This window comes from Lissotriton helveticus, chromosome 6 (genome assembly GCF_964261635.1).
Source record: "Lissotriton helveticus chromosome 6, aLisHel1.1, whole genome shotgun sequence".
Lineage (NCBI taxonomy): Eukaryota > Metazoa > Chordata > Amphibia > Caudata > Salamandridae > Lissotriton > Lissotriton helveticus.
Window position 1 is genome coordinate 912,389,118 of NC_136067.1, and position 16,831 is coordinate 912,405,948.

General features: G+C 45.0%; 1 protein-coding gene across 1 annotated transcript in view; it reads right to left on the reverse strand.

The window, feature by feature from the left end:
- The window catches only part of LOC144762549 (protein unc-93 homolog A-like), a 244,248-nt gene that overhangs the window by 183,561 nt on the left and 43,856 nt on the right, over positions 1 to 16,831 (reverse strand). The window contains exon 3 of the mRNA XM_078647777.1: positions 5,629 to 5,858. Within this exon, the coding sequence (XP_078503903.1) occupies positions 5,629 to 5,858 (230 nt within the window). The remainder of the gene's footprint in view (positions 1 to 5,628; positions 5,859 to 16,831) is intronic.

The following is a 16,831-nucleotide window of genomic DNA, read 5'->3' on the forward strand; positions in this document are numbered from 1 at the left end:
CACACTAACGGTCCACCTGGGCTTGAACGCCCAGTTGGCAGTGACTGCATCCCGTGGAGATAGGCCGAGTACGCAGTAAGTAAAAGCCTTTCTGGGTTTATGCGTGCTAGTGTGTCTATCAATGTAGCCCCTGCCTCCCTTCTTTTTCCCTCTCTCTGCAGGTCACATCGGAATGTCGACTAATGTACGAAAATGGTGATCTAACGAACGACGAGACGGGAATAAGGCGTCAATGTTTATCAACACTTCCTGATTTCCTTCGAATCGAACGTTAACAGACGTTATCTCTCCCACACTACCGGTCCCCCTGGGCTTAAACGCCGAGATGGTAGGGACTGCATCCCGTGGAGATAGGCCGAGACGTCACTCAGCAGAAAAAAAAAAAAAAAAAAAAGTCTATAAACATACAATAAGTTAAAAGTCAATCATTCTTGTTTCCTTGTAGTACGCTCCCCAGTCCGCTTCCCGTTACGCTAACCGGGCGCACCCCACCAAAAAAAAAACGATTTTTTTTTTTTTTTTTTGCCCCGCGGAGCCCTTTTAAAGCCTCCACATCAAACCTATGGGGTCAGGGAGGATCTACTATGCCCCCTTATGGTCATTTGCCCCTTCGCTTTGGCCTCCTCTTGTCTCTCGATCCTACCGAGAGACAGGATGGCGGCCGCTACGGACTGTTTGGAATGTTTACAGACGCCGGAGAACCAATCAGCTTCGCTTCACAAAGCTCCGTAACGCGAAAAGTACGCGAAGCGGAGCGCTACCCGGAGCGCTGTTACAGATATATATCTTTTTTTGAACGTTAATTTCTCAAAATCCACTGGAGCACATATATTGAGACCTAGCAAAGGCACATCGGACTACCAGTCCCTACAATTTTGCCAAGTTTCGTGCAAATCCATTCAGCCGTTCGATTATTATTATTATTATTTTTTTTGCCCCGCGGGGCCCTTTTAAAACCTCCACATCAAACCTAGGGGGTCAGGGAGGATCTACTATGCCCCCTTATGGTCATTTGCCCCTTCGCTTTGGCCTCCTCTTGTCTCTCGATCCTACCGAGAGACAAGATGGCGTCCGCTACGGACTGTTTGGAATGTTTACAGACGCCGGAGAACCAATCAGCTTCGCTTCACAAAGCTCCCTAACGCGAAAAGTACGCAAAGCGGAGCCCTGCCCGGTGCGCTGTTACAGATATATATCTTTTTTTGAACGTTAATTTCTCAAAATCCACTGGAGCACATATATTGAGACCTAGCAAAGGCACATCGGACTACCAGTCCCTACAATTTTGCCAAGTTTCGTGCAAATCCATTCAGCCGTTCGATTATTATTATTATTATTTTTTTTGCCCCGCGGGGCCCTTTTAAAACCTCCACATCAAACCTAGGGGGTCAGGGAGGATCTACTATGCCCCCTTATGGTCATTTGCCCCTTCGCTTTGGCCTCCTCTTGTCTCTCGATCCTACCGAGAGACAAGATGGCGTCCGCTACGGACTGTTTGGAATGTTTACAGACGCCGGAGAACCAATCAGCTTCGCTTCACAAAGCTCCGTAACGCGAAAAGTACGTGAAGCGGAGCGCTGCCCGGTGCGCTGTTACAGATATATATCTTTTTTTGAACGTTAATTTCTCAAAATCCACTGGAGCACATATATTCAGACCTAGCAAAGGCACATCGGGCTACCAGTCCCTACAATTTTGCCAAGTTTCGTGCAAATCCATTCAGCCGTTCGGGCTAAAAGTGAGGCCAACCGCCCTATGGAAATTAACATTGGAAAAACGCGTTTTGGGACCCCCCTTTTTTCTCGGCCCCCCCTTGACGAACCCCCCCCCCCAAATTTTCAGGGGCTGCTCAGAAACAAAATGTTCCATTTTCCTGAAAATTTCTGCCAATTCCGTCCACAAACGCCAAAGTTATTAGACATAGAATTTTCAAAAGTCCCATAGAGAAAAAATCCTAACTATATATACCTACTGGCGACCGCCAGTAGGTAATATATATATATATATATATAAAACCTACAACCTACTGGCGCTCGCCAGCAGGTAGTTATAGTTAGGACCTATTTTCCATAGGAAATCCGCAACGTTCTATTTGGAATAACTTTTGCGCCGGTGAACGAATCTTCGCCAAATTTTCTAAACTGGTGGCCCGCTCCAGTCCGCTCCTATCCCGAAAGTCTTGGGGTGATTCATCAAAGCGAGGGCCGAGAAAAAAGGGGGGTCCCAAAACGTGTTTTGCCCATTCAATTTTCCAGAGGGACCGTTAATCGCAGCTACAGCCCGAACTACGAATTCGGATTTACTCACCTGTTATCAGGAGAGACCTCAGTGCTGCATCTTTGAGCCCAGGACTGTTGCTGAAAAGTAATTCTAACCGTACTTGAATTTCCTTCCATATGATATCCTTGCCTGCTTTTTGCTGAAAAAGTTTCTAAGTGTCGATTTTTGAAAGTTACAAATTAATCAAACTATGAATTCCGATTTACACACCTGTTATCATTTACAAAACCTTTGAAATTCACTGAAAAAACCATAGGTTTCAGACATGTTATAGTTAGGAATTAGCATTTAAAAAACCATAGGTTTTAGGGGTGTTATAGTTAGCTGGACATTTCACTCGTACAAAACCATTGAAATTCCTCCATTATAGTCAGTTGCACTAACTATAACTCGCACGCCCGCAATCCACTGCTGATGATGTCACATATAACATCATTCATGACATGGTCAGTGACATCACTGATGACATCACTGATGGCATCTCAAATGACATCAATGATGGTGGTTTTGTTTTGTACGAGTGAAATGTCCAGCTAACTATAACACCATATATATATGCATACAAATCTCTAGTTCCTTAACACCTTCGCTGCGGCGGCTATTCCGCCGCAGCGCTAAGAGGGCCGGGGGGACGCGCGGCGCGCCCATGCTGGTGACAGAACCGCTCCGTCACCAGCCTCGGTTGAGCTGTGCTCATGACGGAGTGGTTCCGTCATGGCCCCGCCCGCTCAATAAAACGCAAAGCGCAGGCGCGAAATCAGCGCCGCTCAGACGCGTCGAGCGGGCCATGACGGAACCGCTCCGTCATCAGCACAGCGCTACCACGGCTGATGACGGAGCGGTTCCGTCATCAGCGCGGAAGGGGTTAAACAAAAAGAAGGTGCAACCATCAACACGTTTCCACTTCCTCTTGCCCTGCAAATGATGGCATTTTCTGTTTGCATGTGCACAGATGATTTGAAGGTGCAGAGGAATTACCCGAAATCAATATAATTGAATTGATGAATGAGGAGATAAATGGATGACTGAACAGACTTGCATGGTCAAACTCTACAAACTTAATTGCTTAAGATGACTTCTTCATTAATGAGGGGTGATTTCAGAAAGGGTGATTTCTTATTTTGTTTCTGAGCGGTCTTTATGGATAGAGGTACTCAAAGGAGGTTGCGTAGATTGGGCAGTGAGTACTAATACATGTGGCAGGAGCCACACACCATGACGCCCTGTCTTTTCTGTGGTGCCTAATCTGAAGAACTTCAGAGGAAAGCTTCAGTGGTCGTAGCAGGTTGAATGTGAGAATGTTTACCTCAAGAAACATAGTCTGCCATACATAAGGTATCCTAAATATTGTAACAATATCATCATCAAAGTGAAGTTATTTAGAGAAAATACACACCCAATGGGATGATATTCTTCTAGCACAAATTTAGGACACACTTTTTATATGAGGAGATAGTCTAACACGGTATCGTAGTGCAACACCCTAATGGTGGCAGTTACAGAGGCAGATATACTTTGATTAAAAAATGTGATCATTAAATATTCAGTGTTCACCAATGAAACAAGTTAATTACTCATGGCACGTGATGCACAGAGAAGCTGATTACAGAGCTTTGCTTTTCTGTTACACTACAAGCAACCTCACCATTTTTGCTGTGAGTGATTCGGTCATCCATCCCAGGAGAAAAGGCATTGTTCACAGTGTGGGGCAAAACGCCAGACTCGTTTATATTAACAGATAGGCACTTTCTTGTGCCTCATTATGAACATTAGTGAATGATTTGACCGATGTCTGAATGATACAGCAGCCCTCTCCCAGCATTCAGATTTGTAATGTGCCACCATTGCGACCGCTGCCCTTTAATGGCACTTTGTAAATTAGACATTGGGGAGAGTGTGCAGGAGTATCTGGGAATGCTTTATGTTCTTCCAGGTGTAGGCAGACTGAAAACGCAGTCAGTTGTTAGCTATTGATGTACACTTTGCAAATGGTTGCTGCCAACTCTTTGTATTTGGTACCATGTCTTGATTTTTTGACAGTATTAGAAGTTGCAAAGCATTTGTGCATTCCATGGCGAGTCCTAAGGGGGAGTAAACCGCCTTAGAGGGCATGGTGTAATAACTGCTGGCAATGTGACTGGGGAACGGGGGGCATATTTACAAGCCCCTGTTGTTAGTGTCCCTTACAGCACATAAACAATCACTCCTGCAGCGCAAGCACCCTTGCAACATGGCACAAGGGTGCTTGTGCTGGCGCTAGGCTGCTTTTTTAGCGCCAGTGCCAGGGGAATGCAGGGGTGCGCCGTATTTTTGTAAATAAGGCGCATCCGTGCATTTTGAAAATGTCGGAAACCTGCATTGCCAAATTTGATGTTACATCCCGCTCTGACATTTTCTTGTACATGTCTCCCTGGGTTCAAGTCCCTGGGTCGGCTCAACATCCTGTGATTCTGGGCAAATCACTTGGGGCCCCATTAGGATGGTGGGCGTACTCCTGTCCGCCCGCCAATCTAGTGGTGCTGGGACTGGCCGCCAGTGGTGCGGTGGTCCTGCACCGTCAATTAGGATGCCACCACCACCGTGGTGGTGGTAACCTGCATTCATGACATTGTGGCGGGCGGTGCTCACAGCACTGCCCGCCACAATGCTGTGAATGGCCGTTGTGCATTGGCATGCACAACATGTGCCTGCCACCTTGTCCATGCCAATGTTGGGGGCAGCCCCCCACACCACCACACCCCTGGGGCGCGCAATGGGCCCTCATAGCAAATACTGCATGCCTTTCCATGGCGGAGTCTCCACCATGGAAAGGCATGAATAATGTCATATTGTGTCCCTTTTATGTCCAGTCGAGATTTCGACCGGCGGAAAAGCGGCAGACGGTCTTTCCGTCCGCCGCGATGCCCCCCGCCATACTAATATGGCGGGGGATAACCAGGGACTTATGGCGGGCGGATCGCCCGCCATCAAAATGGGGCCCTTAATCTTCCCATGCCTCCAAATAATTCATGTTTCCTTGTGTAATGTAGCTGGAGCTCTTGTAAAGCGCTCTGATACCTTTGGGTGGAGTTTGCGCTATATAAAAACTGTTTTAAAAAAACACCCCATTGCCTCGCCTTTTCATTTGAAACTTTCAAGATTTCACAGAGTGTGTTTCGTGATTATCAATAGTAGTTATGAATTGTAAAGCCCTTTTGTGCATTACGAGTTGAGACTTTCATTTGGGAAGCCATTCGTGCTGGCTTTGTTAATTCAAGGACTTGTGTGCATTATGCCCTGATACAATACATTCTATGAAGTGAGGTAATTGTATGGTAATATTGAAACAAATACAGACATAATCTTTACCATTAGTGGCCCTCTGACTAAATATCAAAGAAGAGATGAGATTTCCCCATACGCCTGCTGAATGGAATAATAGGTAGAATACTCCAAAGTAGAGGTTCACAACGTGTGTCTTGTCTTTGCCTTTTTTCTCTGCATATCTGATGCCACTTGTTGTCAGATATGTGCATTTTGCAGTCCACAGAGGGCCTCCTGCAAGCCCCAGGATGACAGAAGTCGGCATCAAAGTGTACCTGAAAAGAAACGCAGTAATTTATGAATACATTTTTATCGGGAAAAAATTAGAATTTAAAATACCACCTACAAACCATTTTCCTTTTCAGCTACAGTATTATTATTATCTAATCGGTGTGAGTATTAACATTTCTGTCTCTGGCTCTCCAAAGACACCACATATGGTATATGCAGTTTACACTTAACATATAATACTCTCTTCCTTATCGCACACACTGCCACACTAGAAGGTAGGCAATGGAAGCAAGGGTCGGTTACTTTGCAGGGGCTTTAAGTACACAGCTTGGGTTTGCATCAGTGTTCTACCAAACTGAGACCACCAGACGCAGACTGGGGCCAGTGACAAAAAAGCACTGCCTCTGGGATTTGTGATAACCTGGGGCGTTGCATAGAAGAAAACACAGACCAAAAACATAAAATACATGTTTACCTGATATTCCTAGTTTCAAGCGGTACCAATGCCCCACCCCCCACCCCTCCCGTCGGTCAGGAGCTAACAGTGACAATGTGCCGGGTATTACTTCAGTTTCTGTGCAAACAGTCACACCCAATTTGGTGTGATAGCCCCTACATTTTTTGTTTTTGTTTTATATAGCGCAAACTACACCCAAGGGTATTAAAGCACTTTACATGAGCACCATTCGCGTTACAGACGGACACATTCATTTCCCTGCTTGGAGGTTGACCGCTCTAGCCATTATGCCACATCCTCTCCCTACTAAGCACACCCTTTGCCTTGTACGGATGTCTTCATGGAGAGCCCACTCCCTCCAGTCACGCAGAATGCAGAACACACCAAAACAGGAAGTAATGGGGAGAAATTAAGGTATTTCTTGTCGCTACACCTCTGTTGATTAGGCGCATCATTTTGCCACAAACTCAGGTTTACAAGTGCTTGTACATCTAGGTTTTCATCAAAATACATGGGTTGATGAACGAGAACGCTCAAGCTCCACCCATGTAATACCTACCTGATGCAAAGTAACGCAAGGGAGCATTATGCTCTGCATTGCTTTACTTTGTATTTACTACACAACACAAGCCCTGCAAATCGACTTTGCGTTGCTTAGTAAATGCCAAAAAGGTTTTACTTCCCCATTACAGTGACACAACCCTGACATAAAAATCTTAGTAAATATGACAAGATCTTCTAGGTTGCTAAGGCATTACTCTATATTGTCTTGATATTGTTCACTGTTTACAGAGTACCTACTCATTTTACACATTCAAGCTTAATGAGGTGGGTAATCCGCTATTACACACAGGCTTCACCTTGTACACTATTATTTCACGTTTGTAAAGAAAGGGCACAGTTGTGCTCTTTAAATGCATTGCCACACTTTATGTTCACTTGTGCTAAGACAGTCACCTTTGTGCTGTGGCGCAATATTTTCTGCTTTGTACTTAAGATAGTTTTTGTACAAGGAGTCCTTTTGTGCAATAAAATTAAGGCTAATTCATATGTGTATATGTACTGCAGAATATAGCAAATGTACAAAGAGGGAAAAAAGAGAAATAAACATATTTTTCTCTGTTATGCTACCCTCAGAGGGTACAGTAGTTTGCCACAAATCTATGTTTACAAGTTATTGTAAATATGGACTTGCATCAAACTCCATGGATAACTCTATTTGTATGGCCATAAAAGACCCATAGTACACCCTGCTGATCCAAAGAAATTCAAAGCAGTGAATTGCATTGTATGGTATAGCTGTTGATTAGAAACAAACATAAAAAGTACTTTCTGTTAAATTATAAATCGGAATATCTTTTATATCAGGTATGCTTTTCAGAAGTAACACAAGTCTGAAACAGAATGTTTCCAATTGTAAAATAAATCTATTATTATATGTGCGTGAGTTTAGATTCAACACATAACAATTGAGTTTTAGCAGACTATAATCATAAAGAAACATAAAAACACATATTTTTTAAAGTGAGTTGTTCTTAAACTGGATAAAAATGCATCAAACCTGGGATGTTGTAAAAATTTTTACTGTGTGGGACATTTGTACTCCCTCACAAGTGTATTCCATGCAGAGGTCAACTGCTCCCCAACTATCACAATGGTTTTACACATCCCACAATAGATCACCATCTTTATATGTTCGGGATGATCACTTGTCCCTGCTCCAGAATAGATGTTGGAGCAGCGTTCCTAGGAGCATCACTTTGTGCTGATTATGTTGATGAGTGTTCACCATCTTACTCCCACTGTGCTCGAGCCAGGTGCTGTGGTGAATGGCTCAAATGTGTTCCACATGCCAGTGGTCCCAAGAGAATATCTTTTCCCAGTTCTTCGGGAAGATTGGTTGTAGCAGATGTTGCACTCCACTATTTTCTCTGCCTTTGGTTTTCTCGTAATGAAATGTTGAAACATTTCGATTTCAGGGACTCTTTTTAGGGGTGTGGAATCTCCCCCTCCTCCTCACCCTGGACATTTCTCTCCTTTGCAGCAGCGACTACCACTAAAGTTCGCCAGGGCGCCGCCGCCCCCCACTTGAGATTTCAAGTTATCTGGATGGTAATTGCCCAGGGCAATCAGCATCCACATAAGTTTTTTGTATGTTCTCATTATTAAATAAGGGCTTTAAGCCAGTGGCGGGTGCTGCCTCAGTGCCTGGTTACATATCACACAGTGTTAGGAGCGCCTGGCAGACAGGCACTCTTCAGAGGGACTGATCCCACAACATAATCTTTAAAAAAAAAAAAAAAAAAAAAGCAGGCTAAGGGCTGACCTAGCACCAGTCCTGGGCTGCACTTTTTGGGGGTCTGTAGAGATCTCCCATTCATGAAGTACTGTAGCGTCATATTTACAAGCAGCCCCGGCCATCTATGGATAAACCCTGTATTCCCGGTACTGCCTGTCAATCATTTTCACAGGCGGCAAGCAACTCTTGTTCAAATTCATCACCTCTGACATGCTGGGAAAGGGTGTTGCTTGCAGCCCGAGAAGGATTGTGGGCACGTGACTTGAGGTCACAGAGTCATGAGACTCTGTGACCTCGCACCACATGCATGCTGTAGCATGTAATTGTATTCAGTGGCTGAGAGGTCACGCTTGGCACTCTCAAGCCTCCTCTCCTGGACTACACCTGCTGTGTGCCACATTTCGAGTTCCAGAGCAGGATTTGCTAGGTAAGTGGGACGGCGGCGCATTGGAACCTTTAATCAAGGCCTCCCAGCCTGTTTGTTCTTACTGTTTTTAAAAGAATACAATCAAACTGCAGGCGGGCACAGCACCTGAACTTGTATTTAAAAGTGCTCCCTTTGTGGAACTTTTATGTGTACTTTTATCACGCGGGAGCAATTCACTTTAGTACAGCAGTTTATATCACTGTATTGAGAGGCATTTATTAAAAACATTAATATTATAGTCATATAAAGTAAAATGCTCCCACGTGTTAAACACATATAAGAGACCACTTTTAAAAATTTCAGTTCAGGATGCACACATCTTGAACTCATATTTAAAAGTGCTCTAGTCTCTTGTATGCTTTTAAAGTGCAGCTCTACACTTTAGTACATCAGTTTATATCTCTATATTGAGAGGCATTTATTATCAATTTTATTAAATGCCTCTCAAAACAGTGATATAAATTGATTGTTAGACCTGACCTCCTTGGCGTGGTCTCCCCCTAACTTTTTGCCTTCTGACCTACTGCTTTTGCTGACTTCGTTTTTGCTCGCCCTAGGACTCTGGGCCCTTTACTGTTGCTAACCAGTGCTAAAGTGCATATGCCCTCTACTTAGCAGATCTTAACGTTGGGTTATACCCAATTGGCACATTTAATTTACTTATAAGTCCACAGTTAAGTGTCACTACAAGCACCCAGGGCCTGTAAATGAAATGCTAATAGTGGGCCTACATCACTGATTGTGTCACCCACCTAAGTAACCCTTTAAACATGTCTCCGGCCTGACATTGCAGAGCCTGTGTGTGCATTTTTAATCTGCCATGTCGACCTGGCAAAATTAACCTTTTGCCAGGCTCCACCCTTCCTTTTTAGTACATATAAGTCACGCTTAATGGAGGCTCTTGACAGCTTCAAGGGCAAGTGCAGTCTATGTGAAAAGTTGGACATGTACTTTTAAGTTTTACATGTACTGGTAGGGAAAAACCCTTAAATGTGTTTCTCACTGCTGCAAGGCCTATCTCTCCCATAAAATAACACTGGGGTTACATATTACATTTAATACGCTGGTACCAGTTCATGTTTGGTGTCTTTGGAATTGCAATGAAAAATCATAACTTATGTTGAAGTCGGATTTTAAATTACAGTTTTGATAATACCACTTTTTGTTTATTTCAAATGTGTTTTATTGAGAAAATAAAAATGTACATAAAAAGATCATCAGGCTAGACCACAGTATAATTAGACATGATACCATTACAGCATATGACAAGGAGATCTGAAAAATGAAAAGGAGACATAACAAAGAGGTGATAAGCAGGGTGGGAGACAAGGCAATAGTATACATCCATGGGTAGCAGTGTGGACGACCACACTAAATTGTGTGCACATAAAAGAGTGGGAATACATAGGCAGGCATGCAGAAGCGTAACCTCATATAATTACCAAATAGGAGGGGAATTACAGTGCAAAAGAGGGAAAGGCTGCACAGACAACTGCAGGGATGGATGGCCCAGGTGCGCTGCAGCATAAACAGATAGCGTGCACATAGTAGGAAGTTTGGTAGCTTACGGTGGTCTCATGTTGGAAGCGGGCTCTAAGGCAAGCAATATAATATCCCAGCCTGTGATATGTGCATCCCTCCCCGCAGCCTATGCATCACAATATCTCTCCTCTGGGCCCAATGCTGTAACTCAAGTAGCCAGGAACGGAATGAATGGGGCTACCCTCACTCTCCAATTTATCATGATGGAATGATTGGCCAGTGCAAAAGTGAGGTTGATTAGTTTTGTCCTGGCTCTATCAGTTTTAGAAACAATCGTTCCTGAGGACAATGTAATTATTAATAATAACGTTTTCAGCCAAATGGTAATAGAAAAGGGTTATGGAGGTGTCCGAAGGCGGAAAAGAAACCATACTACACACTTGAAAGTAATCTCGACAGTCTTTTATCTGAAACATCACATTTGTATTCAAAAGGTAGTGTGAAGTGTCCCCAGTGAACATGGAACCCACAAAAATTGGGACGTATTGTGACATAGGAAAGTGGTTTCCAACAATGAAAAAGTTGACCATCAAAAATGTATGTACAATAAACATAGCCTCCTAATTTATTAATAGAGACTGGTAAATGGTCCGCTTTTAGGTTTTTGTCTACTACATTTTGACCCCCCTAAAAATGAGGGGTCTCTACAGGACCTATTTATGTAGGGACATCTGAAAATTAATAATGAAAATAACAGCATCAATGCGGTGGCCAAGAACAGCTGGATAGCTATGGAGAAAAATCAATAAGCGAGCCTGGTACCTGATAAAAGAAGTTGCTGTCAGAGTGACACTTGTGCACCACAAGGAAGTAAGATTATAGAAAGGGTACTCACATGAGACCCAGCTGGGCACTAGTCAAATAAAAGGGAAGAGTTAAAAAGGAAATAACAGATCTGTGATGTCAATTGATAAAAGGAGCTGAAGAAGAGGGGAAACAAATGTATCCTTGTGACTGGGAAGACTGACAGACTAGGTATACATGATGAACTGTAGAACCACTACAATAAGGTTTCAGGGAATCATGGTCCAGGGAGTAAAAATTACATAGCAGGGCGGATGATGGCATGGGTCTCTGGAGAAGTAAGGAAAATTGCATGAGTCTGGATTCAAAAAGGTGTGGCAAAGCAAAAAGACCGTTGAGTTCTGATGCTTAACGGCACACAAATGTACTGAGCTGGGTATGAATCAAACTTGCACCAGTGATGGGTGAAGTACAGCAATATATAGAAGTACCTGACCATAATCAAACAAATGAAAAGCGACCTAAAAAAAGAGATTCGTGCAGCAAAACACACATAAAACAAGCAGTTTTGGACAAAAATGCTTCATGTTAGCCGACAACAAAACTCCAAAGAGTTTTGGGCCCATATCAACGTCTTATTAAACGGAACAAATCGGCATTACAGCTCCGACATCACCGAGCATGCATGGAGAGCTCATATAGAAGCTATATATAACCCTCAGAAATCCTATAGACTTACCGCAAAAATGACACACTGAAGGCGAGACGGTTCAGCGCCGGTCCCCCTAGAGACACTCCAATTAGAGAGCATTGGACGGCAGAGACACCAAAACCAATCGCGCAGCCCCTAGATTTCACGAGTTGCAAACTGAACTCGAAAGAAAACAGTAACCTACAAGCAGTGGCGTCACTGGGGTTGGTGTCACCCGGTGCGGGTAACTCATGGTGTCACCCCCTCACGACTTACCGCATAGACCACCTCTGTCGGAAATGTACGGCGCTAAGTACTGTCTTACTCCCGCAAGCTCCCTCTCTCTGTCTAGCTCCCTCTAGCTCCCTCTCTCTGTCTTACTCCCTCTAGCTCCCTCTGGTTCCTTCTCTCTCTGTCTTACTCCCTCTAGCTCCCTCTGTCTCTGTCTTACTCACTCTAGCTCCCTCTCCCTCTGTCTTACTCCCTCTAGCTCCCTCTCTCTGTCTACCTCCCTCTAGCTCCCTCTCTCTGTCTTACTCCCTCTAGCTCCCTCTGTCTCTGTCTTACTCCCTCTAGCTCCCTTTCCCTCTGTCTTACTCCCTCTAGCTCCCTCTCTCTGTCTTGCTCCCTCTAGCTCCCTCTCTTACTCCTTCTAGCTCCCTCTCTCTCTGTCTTACTCCCTCTAGCTCCATCTCTCTCTGTCTTACTCCCTCTAGCTCCCTGTCTTACTCCCTCTAGCTCCCTCTCTCTGTCTTACTCCCTCTAGCTCCCGCTCTCTCTCTCTCTTACTCCCTCTAGCTCCCGCTCTCTCTCTTACTCCCTCTAGCTCCCTCTCTCTCTGTCTTGCTGCCTCTAGATCCCACTCTCTGTTTTACTCCCTCTAGCTCCCTCTCTCTCTCTGTCTTGCTCCCTCTAGCTCCCTCTCTCTGTCTTACTCCCTCTAGCTTCCTCTCTCTCTGTCTTACTCCCTCTAGCCCCCTCTCTCTTACTCCCTCTAGCTCCCTCTCTCTCTCTTACTCCCTCTAGCCCCTCTCTCTCTGTCTTGCTCCCTCTAGCTCTCTCTCCCTCTGTTTTACTCCCTCTAGCTCCCTCTCTCTGTCTACCTCCCTCTAGCTCCCTCTCTCTGTCTTACTCCCTCTAGCTCCCTCTGGTTCCCTCTCTCACTGTCTTACTCCCTCTAGCTCCCTCTCTCTTATTCCCTCTAGCTCCCTCTCGGTCTTGCTCCCTCTAGCTCCCTCTCTCTCTGTCTTGCTCCGTCTAGCTCCCTCTCTCTCTGTCTTACTCCCTCTAGCTCCCTCTCTCTCCGTCTTAGTCCCTCTAGCTCCCTCTCTCTGTCTTGCTTCCTCTAGCTCCCTCTCTCTCTCTCTTACTCCCTCTAGCTCCCTCTCTCTCTGTCTTGCTCGCTCTAGCTCCCTCTCTCTCTATCTTACTCCCTCTAGCTCCCTCTGTCTTGCTCGCTCTAGCTCCCTCTCTCTCTATCTTACTCCCTCTAGCTCCCTCTATCTGTCTAGCTCCCTCTCTCTCTCTTACTCCCTCTAGCTCCCTCTCTCTCTGTCTTGCTCGCTCTAGCTCCCTCTCTCTCTATCTTACTCCCTCTAGCTCCCTCTGTCTTGCTTGCTCTAGCTCCCTCTCTCTCTATCTTTCTCCCTCTAGCTCCCTCTCTCTGTCTAGCTCCCTCTCTCTCTCTTACTCCCTCTAGTGCCCTCTCTCTGTCTTGCTCGCTCTAACTCCTCTCTCTCTATCTTACTCCCTCTAGCTCCCTCGCTCTCTGTCTTACTCTCTCTAGCTCCCTCTCTCTCTGTCTTACTCCCTCTAGTTCCCTCTCTCTGTCTAGCTCCCTCTCTCTTGCTCCCTCTAGCTCCCTCTGTCTCCCTCTCTCTCTGTCTTACTCCCTCTAGCTCCCTCTCTCTGTGTCTTACTCCCTCTAGCTCCCTCTCTCTCTCTGTCATACTCCCTCTAGCTCCCTCTCTCTCGGTCTTCCTCCCTCTAGCTCCCTCTCTCTCTCTTACTCCCTCTAGCTCTCTCTCTCTCTCTGTCTTCCTCCCTATAGCTCCCTCTCTCTCTATCTTACTCCCTCTAGCTCCCTCTCTCTGTCTAGTTCCCTCTCTCTCTGTCTTGCCTCCTCTAGCTCCCTCTGTCTCCCTCTCTCCCTGTCTTACTCCCTCTAGCTCCGTCTCTCTGTCTAGCTCCCTCTAGCTCCCTCTCTCTCGGTCTTGCTCTCTCTAGCTCCCTCTCTCTGTCTTACTCCCTCTAGGTCCCTCCCTCTCTGTCTTGCTCCCTCCAGCTCCCTCTCTCTTATTCCCTCTAGCTCCCTCTCTCTCTGTCTTGCTCCCGCTAGCTCCCTCTCTCTCTATCTTACTCCCTCTAGCTCCCTCTCTCTGTCTTACTCCCTCTAGCTCCCTCTCTCTCTCTCTTTCTCACTCTAGCTCTCTCTCTCTCTGTCTTACTCTCTCTAGCTCCCTCTCTCCCTTTGTTACTCCCTCTTGCCCCCCTCTCTCTGTCTTGCTCTCTCTAGCTCCCTCTCTCTGTATTACTCCCTCTAGCTCCCTCTGTCTCCCTCTCTCTCTTACTCCATCTGTCTTCCCTGGATTTGTATAAACAAAAGTGCGAGCAACAGGTGGCACTGTAGTGAAGAGCAAGCTGAAATTTGGAACTGGTTCACTGGAAAACTGAAGACTGCAAGATACTGAAAAATAGGAAACCATGCACCCTCAGATGAGCTAGGCTGCTATAGAGTTGCCTTGTGAGCAAAGAAAATTAGTCAAGCATTGCAGATCTCCTGTCCTGTGAGACGCTGGCGAGTGTGAACAGCTTGAGGAACAAGCTTGCACAGGGAGCGACAGTAAAGGTGAGAGCAGAGGCGAGGCTGCAGTGCAGATTGGTGTCACCCCATGTGTTGGTGTCACCCGGTGCGGGCCGCACCCCCCGCACCCCCCTAGTGACGCCACTGCCTACAAGCCAAACAAACTGAAGGTAAACCAAGGTCAGATAAAGCAACCAATGATATACAGATCACACAAAAACAAGTACTGAACATCATAAAAAAACAGAGGTCTGACGGGGCGCCGGGACCAAGCGGCCTCCACAACGCCCTATTTAAAAAAGACTCCACATTTTGGTCTAATCATCTATCAATACTGTTGGCTCACATTCTGGAATCTCACACGATTCCAGATTCTTGGCGAGGCAGCATATTACACCCAATATTTAAATCAGGGGCTCGTTCAAATCCCTCTAATTATAGGCTAATAGCCCTCATTGATGTTGAGGCAAAAATCTACGCTGCAACTTTGCTGAAAGACCTAGAGGACTGGGTAGACAGTATTAAATTGATCCCCAACACACAGACAGGCTTTCGAGCCAGAATGGGCACTTCAACAAATATATCTGCCATCATGCTTTTGGCCAACCAAGCCATTGCCAACTCAACAGTTTTTACGCATGTTTCGCTGACCTCAAGGCAGCCTTCGATAAGGTCCCCAGAAAAGCACTGTGGGCAAAAATTGAATCCTGGGGAGTCCCCACAAACCTATTGAACGCAATAATTAACCTCTACTCAAAAACATGGGTTCAAATAAAAATGGGAGACGGTAGAACTTTAACAAAAAAATTTATCACCACCAATGGCTTAAAACAGGGGTGCGTTTTAGCCCCCTGTCTATTTAATATATATACAGCCAACCTAGACAATAACTTACGCTTGACATAAGGGGACCCCCAAAATTGGGGAATGCGAGAATAGCAAGTCTGCAATACTCCGACGACATCGTTCTACTATCTCAGATGTCACGTGGCCTCCAACGATTGATAAACAAATTAGCAGAATGCACAGCTTCAAATCAATTACACATACATTTAAAAAAAGCAAAGGTTATGTGTTTCTCGAGCCCACACAAAAATAACCTAAAGTTCACTTGGACGATCAATGGCAACTGCCTGGACCAGGAGGGAACATATAAATATCTGGGAGTAACTTTGGATTGCCACCTTAATTACAAGCAACACTTAGAATAGCGGAAAACACAAGCCAAACAGCTATTATTTGCTTTTAAAACATTGCAAAGAAAACTCAGTGACTGTTCGACGATCCACTTATTAAAGGTCGTGGCAGCAACATTTTTACCTTCAATCACTTATGGATCAGAACTCGTAAACACAAAAAATGCAATAACCCTAAACATCGCCCAAACCAGTCTCTTTAAAAATCTATTTAAAATTCCACACCATATTTCTCAAGCCCCGGATTAGACTAGAATTTGGGTTAAAAAACCAGATCATGTCAAGACAAGGAGCTCAGTAAAATACTATTGGAGAATGCGGGCTGCAGAGGAAGAGTCTCTGGCATATTAATGTTGGCTGGAGGTTGAAAGTCATTCCAGACTGAGTAATTCGGTTTATCCATTTTTAAAGCTATCGATTGAAGCTTTAAAGTTAGAGGAAGCCTGGCACACAATACCATCCTACCCGGAGTTCAAACAAACAGTCAATAAAATGATTATTCAAATATCTCAAGACAAGGACAAAGCCTTACGAAAATCAATGCAAGGATTGTGTTGCCAACATACAAAATGTTAAAGCCTCAGTCATACCTGTCGGAACATTTTGCAAATCGTATGAAGCACCAACTGACCCTACTGAGACTGGGAGTTTTCTCAACTAAAGACCTGATCCCAAAATGGAAATGGACCTGTACCTTGCGGACAAGGAGACAAATCATTGCTCCACCTACTCTGTATTTGTCCTGCATTATTATCTATACGGAAAGAACTTTTGCGGCCGATAATGAAAAGAGAACAAATAAGGACTTGCAGATCTGCCATAATAAAATGTTTAGGAGGCTCGACTGTACAATTGGCA